This window comes from Jaculus jaculus, chromosome 7 (genome assembly GCF_020740685.1).
Source record: "Jaculus jaculus isolate mJacJac1 chromosome 7, mJacJac1.mat.Y.cur, whole genome shotgun sequence".
Taxonomy (NCBI): Eukaryota; Metazoa; Chordata; class Mammalia; order Rodentia; family Dipodidae; genus Jaculus; species Jaculus jaculus.
Genome location: NC_059108.1, coordinates 50,001,016 through 50,007,742, shown reverse-complemented (window position 1 = coordinate 50,007,742; position 6,727 = coordinate 50,001,016). Strand labels below are relative to the sequence as shown.

The window sequence follows — 6,727 nt, the reverse complement described above, 5'->3', positions numbered from 1 at the left end:
GGGGAAACATGCAAGAATGAGGTTTTTGTTGTTGTTGTTTGTTTGTTTGTTTTTTCAAACCACGAACCAGCACAACGGTGAAGGAGATAAACACAGAACAATCAATTCCTACTAAACCAGATATCCAGAGACACAGAGACGCCCAAGATCTCAACATGGAAGCAGACCTAATATGAACCCAAACATAGCTCAGGGAAATTTGCGGAAGATGGGACAGAAAGAATGTTAGAGCCATACGTTGGGTCATAACACAGAGAGACATTTCCTCCTACCGGAAACTAAAGGTTAACCAACCCCACAATGCACGACCCATATATCCCAACAAGGAGGGTTCCTGTGGAGGAGGGAGGACAGGGAGGAGGCTAACACTGGTATCAACTTGACTGTATTCACTGATTACAAAAATAAAAAATAAAAAGAAATGACACTTTGGGGCTAGAGAGATTGCTCAGTGGTTAAGGCACTTGTCTGCAAAGTCTAATGACCCTGGTTTAGTTCCCTAGTACCCACATAACCCAGATGCACAAAATGGCGCATACATCTGGAGTTCCATTTGCAATGGCTAGAGGCCCTGCTGTGTCCATTCTCTCTCACTTTCTCTCTCTCTGTCTCTCTCTCTGTCTCTCTCTCTGTCTCTCTCTCTCTCTCTCTCCCTCCCTCCCTCCCTCCCTCTCTCTCCTTACAAATAAATAAATACAATATAATAAAAATAATTCTCAGAAATGACATTATGTCACTTGTAGGCCTGGAAACTTCCACTTTTGCTCTCTTTGGAGGTCTGAGCCACAATGTAGAAAATTTCAGTGTACTACTGTATAGAAGAGAGACCCATGATGATGGAGACATGGAAGAAGCTGAACTTCTGATATTTCCCAGCATGCCCCTCTAGCCAACAGTTGACTCCAGTTCCATTCACCAATAAGCTACAGTCAGAGGAGACTCTAACAACATGAGTAGCTGAGCACAGTCAACCTACAGAGCTAAATGGGAGAGATCAAAATAGTCCCTGCTTTGATCCTTTAAACTTTGTGGAAGTTCATCACACAATTAATAATTGAAGCAATGGACTTCTGATAAATCAGACACAGCTTTGGCACCTCAAAAAACTAAGCTAACCACACATGAAATAAAATTACCAGTCCTTCCAGATAACCAGCCTATAGTCAACTGATAGATCATGTAATCTCAGCAGAGCAGGGAGGGGTGGATGAACACAGCACACTTAGCTAAGAGAGGCTGATTGATAAAGGGCAGGTGACAGGTCCTTCAGAGGGAGACGAGGGTATTTTCAGGTGTGACCAGCCCACTGAAATAACCTGCCACTTCCCTCCATCAACTATCAACCACAACACTTTAGGATGCAATTTTATTTTATATACACTGAGAGACAAAAAAAACTACCAACTAATTGGATGTCACCATAGATTGTTCTTTTCTTCAGAGTCATTAAATGTGAGAAAACTTACACTTATCACTCTTATCACTCTTATTGATGCTGAATTCCAACTATATCACAATGCCAAAGAGAAGAAAAATAAGAAATTGGTCAGACTTCCTTCATAACTGCCACTCTGTCTAGGAATCACACCAGAGGGGAGTCTATTGACATGTACAGGGAAGTAAGTTGAATCTCCCAGAATAGAAAAGAATCAAGAGTGTTCACCCACTCCCTGCCAATTCCATAGGAAAAGCAGTGCACCAAAACCTGAGAGACTATAGTATCATCTGTCACAAGGTCTTACAGCACAGTATGGGGAGTGCAGAGTACATTACTCAGGGCAGGTAGACTTGAGATCCTGCTGATGAAGGTAACAATATGTAGCCAGTCAGCATCTCACCAAGTTCAACAGAAAGCTAAGATGAGAAAGGTCTACAAAGTCCTATGCTGCTGCAGCATCTATCTGCCTCACATGACAACACATGGAGTATCAATGGGCTGATCTGCCTGAATTACTATTTTGAAATTGGTGGCACCTAACCCATAGCTGGCAACACACTAGGGAAAGACACATACAAAGACATATATCAATGTGCTGGAGAGATTGCTTAGTGGGTAAGGCATCTGCCTGCAAAGCCAAAGGATCCTGGTTCAATTCTGCAGGACACATATAAGTTAGATGCACAAGGGGGTGCATACATCTGGAGTTTGTTTGCAGTGGCTGGAGGCCCTGGCATGCCCATTCTCATTCATTTTCCCTCTCTCTCTCTCTCTCTCTCTCTCTCTCTCTCTCTCTCTCTCTCTGCCTCTTTCAAATAAATAAATAAAATATATTTTAAAAAGACATATATCAATATATAATCAACTAAAATTATAGGAGAAATTAAGTTAATTGAGATATATTTATATGAAACTTACTATTGCCATTGAAAGCATGATAAACACTCATAATATAAGGCTTCCTAATTGAGTGACTTGGATATGTGGCTTGAGTTTTCTGTGTATGTGTTTCCTTACCTATAAGCAGGAGTAACAGCTGTATATCTCCTTAACTTTAAGATGTATGTTTTCTCACATTTAATGACTCTGAAGAAAAGAACAATCTATGGTGACATTCAATTAGTTGGTAGTTTTTTTTTTCTTTGTCTCTCAGTGTATATAAAATAAAATTGCATCCTAGAACCTACAGCATCTTGGACTTGATGATGAGGTAAGTTGCCAGGAAGTAGACAGTGAACCTATCAATTTATATGATTAGATGTGGCAATAATTAAAACAGTCAGAGTTACTACAGGCAAGCAAACTTAGAACTATGCCTTATACAGGCAGTCACTTAATGTGATATGAAACTGAAAAGGTGACTACTAGGGACTGAAGGAAGAAATGGAAAGGAAAATCAACAAAAACAACTGTTTGAAACTGCCATAATATAACCTAATATTTTGTATAGAAATTGTTTAAAGCTATGTTATTGTTATCAAACAGGTATGCCATTGCACACAGGTCTCACCTGACAGGCCCAGTAACCTACCTGCTAGAGAAGGCTGAGCAACACTGACTAGCAACCCAAACACAATCTACTTCTCTCTTTACTTCTGTATCTGGACCTCCTTCCCATACCCAAAAGCAGAGTTTTTAATTCAGGATAAAGAAAGACCACCTGAGGACCTTTCACAAATTCTAACTCCTGGGACACTGCCTCCTTTGCACCCACACACAGATTTGAATGGGTAGGCTAAGACCCTGGCATCATAATTTTAAAACTCCCTATATACATTTGATGTGCACTCACATCGGGAAGCTATTACACTAACATAAGATCTTTAGGACTAATGGACTTTCTAGGAAGAAAACCAATAGCAGAGCAGTCAGGACTAGAGTCAGTCAAGTCTGTATTTAAGCCCCTACTCCTCCTGTTGACTACTTAAGTGACAAATTGTTTAACTTCCTGCAGCCTCAATTTCTTCATTTGTGCATTAGAAATGATATCTACCTTATAAGGTTGTTTGGGGAATAATGAAATGCCATCAGATGAGATAAGCACAGACGTGTGGTAAGTAAGTTATTGGTGGTATCATTTTATGGCCCTTTGGGCATCTACCCAATGATTTTTCCAGGGTAAGTAGCTAATAAATATTCATTGATTTGAATTTGGAGACTATAGCAAAACCTCCCATGAGAGAAAAGAGCATAGAAAGGGGGAATGAAAGGATGTCACGTAGGGTCCAAACTCATAATTCAACCTAGCCCTGCCTGTGCCTCCCATGGTGGACACAGAAGTAATGAAGTGCACTCACTGGCAGGGTGGCAGTCAGCTCTACCACCCACAAAGACAAGACCTCTGCCCTCAGGACACCTTGTTTGTCCTCTAGACTGGTTAACTGGCAACTGCTTGGTACTTGATCATTAGGTAAAGGGGTATAAATGAGGCCTTTTATGGCCCAGGTATTGAAAAATAAAACAACATACATGCTCTATCAGATGTAGGGTGACAATGTTTCTTCCCTCAGAATTAAGCCTCAAATTCTGAGCTATGAACAGGCACCATTCTTTCAGCACTCCATCCTCCAAGCCCAGGCCAGGAGACCAGCAGCCAGCACATGCCATGCTCCAGCCATAAGATGTATCAACAAGGAGATGCAGGGAAATGAATCCGGGTTCCATTCCTCCCATCAGCATCAACTTTTGTATTTCTTGACTAAATAGAAGCTCTGTGGAAGTGAAGCAAAATGATTTTGAAAGGAAACAAAACTAAATTGGAAATCATCTGCTGCCCTCTTGTGGGTGACTGGCTGTCCTATCCTGCCTGTTTTCAAGACCTGACAGGTTCTGGGGAAAATACACATGGTGTCCTAAAGTGCTCTTCACCTCTGCAAGGACCTAGCAAACAGCACCTCCTCCTGCTCTCATTCATCCCACATGTGCCTGAAGTGGAGGTGCCCAGAGGAGGGCTGGCTTAGATACTTAGTCTCATGGGAAAATATGAGGGAGGAGAAACAATACACAGTCTAACCTGATGTTGTGTTTATTGGTTTCCTGTAGTACAAATCTGAGCTTGGGGTCCTGGCCTAACCCTGTGTCACAGTCAGCTCTTATCAAAGAGAACTAGGTATGGTTGGAGGGATGGCTTAGCAGTTAAAGCGTTTGCCTGCAAAGCCAAAGGACCCACATTAGCTAGATGCACAAGGGGGCACAAGTGTCTGGAGTTCGTTTGCACTGGCTAGAGGCCCTGGTGCACCCATTCTCTCTCTCTCTTTCGCTCTTTCTCTGTCAAATAAATAAAAAATAAAATACTTAAGAAAAATAAAAGAAAGGATAGAAAACTAGGTAGGAGATCCTTGGCCTGGGCCTGGGCCTGGGCCTAAGAGTCACATCTTCTCTAGTGTGGTGCTGGTCAGGGGCTTAGATCCACTACAAAATCCTGGTTCTGGTGGAATATAACATCAAAGTAGGCTCCCGGGAGTTGCAAGAGGCAAGACCAAATAGTGAAGTTCCTTCCCCAGGGGCCAGGCAAGACGACAGAACACTGCCACCTATAGGAATTGGTCTTGTCTTTAGGAATGTTGAAAACTAGCCTCCCTGACTTGGAATATATCCAAAATTTGTGTAAGTCAGAATCCCTCTAGGGATCAAACTATGCTAATAAAAGATTTAAGATTTCCCCGTTAGCCACAACACCATTAGCAACCTAAAATGAACCAGAATGGATTTTTTTTTTTAATTATTACACTCTAGCCAGGCATGGTGACACATGCCTTTAATCCCAGCACTCAGGAGGCAGAGGTAGGAGGATCACCATGAGTTCAAGGAAACCCTGAGACTATACAGTGCATTCCAGGTCAGCCTGGACTAGAGTGAAACTCTACCTCAAAAGCAAAAATTATTATACTCTTAAAATGTACATGAAGATATTGGCCGGTGCGGCCCGAGCCGTCAACAACAAAACGTGCGCGGGCATTCGGACCAGCGCGGAGACGCGGGGCCGCCGCGCAGCCGCCCGTCCTCGCCGCCGCCGCCCTCGCGGCCTGGCCGGTCTGCGCCCGGCGCGCCCGCCGCTGGGGGATGTCTTACAAGACGAGCTGGACCGCGCACGTGCCCGCCGCCGCCCTCAACGCCGCAGGAAGCGCCCACTCGCCTTCCCCTAGCCTGGCGACATCCTCCCAGCACCGCCAGCTGCTGAGTGACTATGGGCCACCATCGTTAGGCTGTACCCAGGGAACCGGGAACAGCCAGGTGCCTCAGAGCAAATATGCCAAGCTGCTGGCCATCACTGAAGAACTGGGAAAGGAGATCAGACCCACATTTGCAGGGAGCAAGAGTGCCATGGAGCGGCTCAAACGAGGCATCCTCCACGCCCGAGGGCTGGTTCGGCAGTGCTTGGCTGAGACAGAACGCAATGCCTAGTCTCATTAGATCTGAAGGGCCTGTCTTTCTACAAGATGGGAGGTTACAGTTCATCTCTCTTGTTGAGACAGAACTCTTTGTTTTCAAAATGATAACAGTTTAGTTTTTTCTACCATGGTTCACTAAGCTCTATACCTACACCCTCAAAGATTGGGGAAAGATTTTGCAGTAAAATTTGCATTTTAAGTTGTTAGGATGACCCAAGGTTTTTTTTTAATTTCATTATTTTTAGCATTGACTTAAAGATGCATGTGACATTACTTTACCGCAAACTGTCCTAAAGCCAGTGTCTCCCTCTAACCTTCTTTTGAACACATTTGCATCACCTGAATTGGTCTGCTCCTATTCATAAGCTTGTCTGACTCTGAGGACTCGTAGCGCACACTGACAGCGCTTCACTCCTAGCTGGCTCACCTGCCACACCGCAGATCCTGCTCAACAGAGCTTTGCTTAAGCATTTGCATGACTGAGTGCTTTGAAGTCAATCTTAAAGATGCACAAGTTATAAATACAAAGAAAGAGCAATCTACCAAACCTAACATGCACCCTGAACATTTTCATACTAAGAGTGTAGATTTCAGTTCTATGTTTATTGTAAGTTGATCAAAACATCGGGAAGAAAGTGACTAAAATTGTTTGCCTCTTTGCATGTATTTTTTATTTGATGTAATAAGGCTTATTTTCATTAAAAAATGTAAATGAAAATTGAAATATCTTACAGAAAATGCAATAGCATATGCTAAGACTCTGAGGAAAGTACAAAACAATATTTTATTGGATATTATATTTTTCAAATTTTTTAAAATTTTTGTTCATTTATTTGAGAGAGAGAGAAGAAGCAACAAGAAAAAGAAAGAAAGAGAGATCCAGGCATGGTGGTGCACG

General features: G+C 42.8%; 1 protein-coding gene across 1 annotated transcript; it reads left to right on the top strand.

Moving 5' to 3' along the window:
• Positions 1-5,500: 5,500 nt before the first annotated feature.
• Positions 5,501-5,842, top strand: LOC101601730 (cyclin-dependent kinase 2-associated protein 1-like). Its single transcript, XM_045153856.1, has one exon. The coding sequence runs from the start codon at positions 5,501-5,503 to the stop codon at positions 5,840-5,842; it is 342 nt and encodes a 113-aa protein (XP_045009791.1).
• Positions 5,843-6,727: the final 885 nt, after the last annotated feature.

What these genes read in the sequence shown, in the direction of transcription:
- LOC101601730 (XM_045153856.1), top strand. Translation starts at nt 5,501, where the DNA reads ATGTCTTACAAGACGAGCTGGACCGCGCACGTGCCCGCCGCCGCCCTC.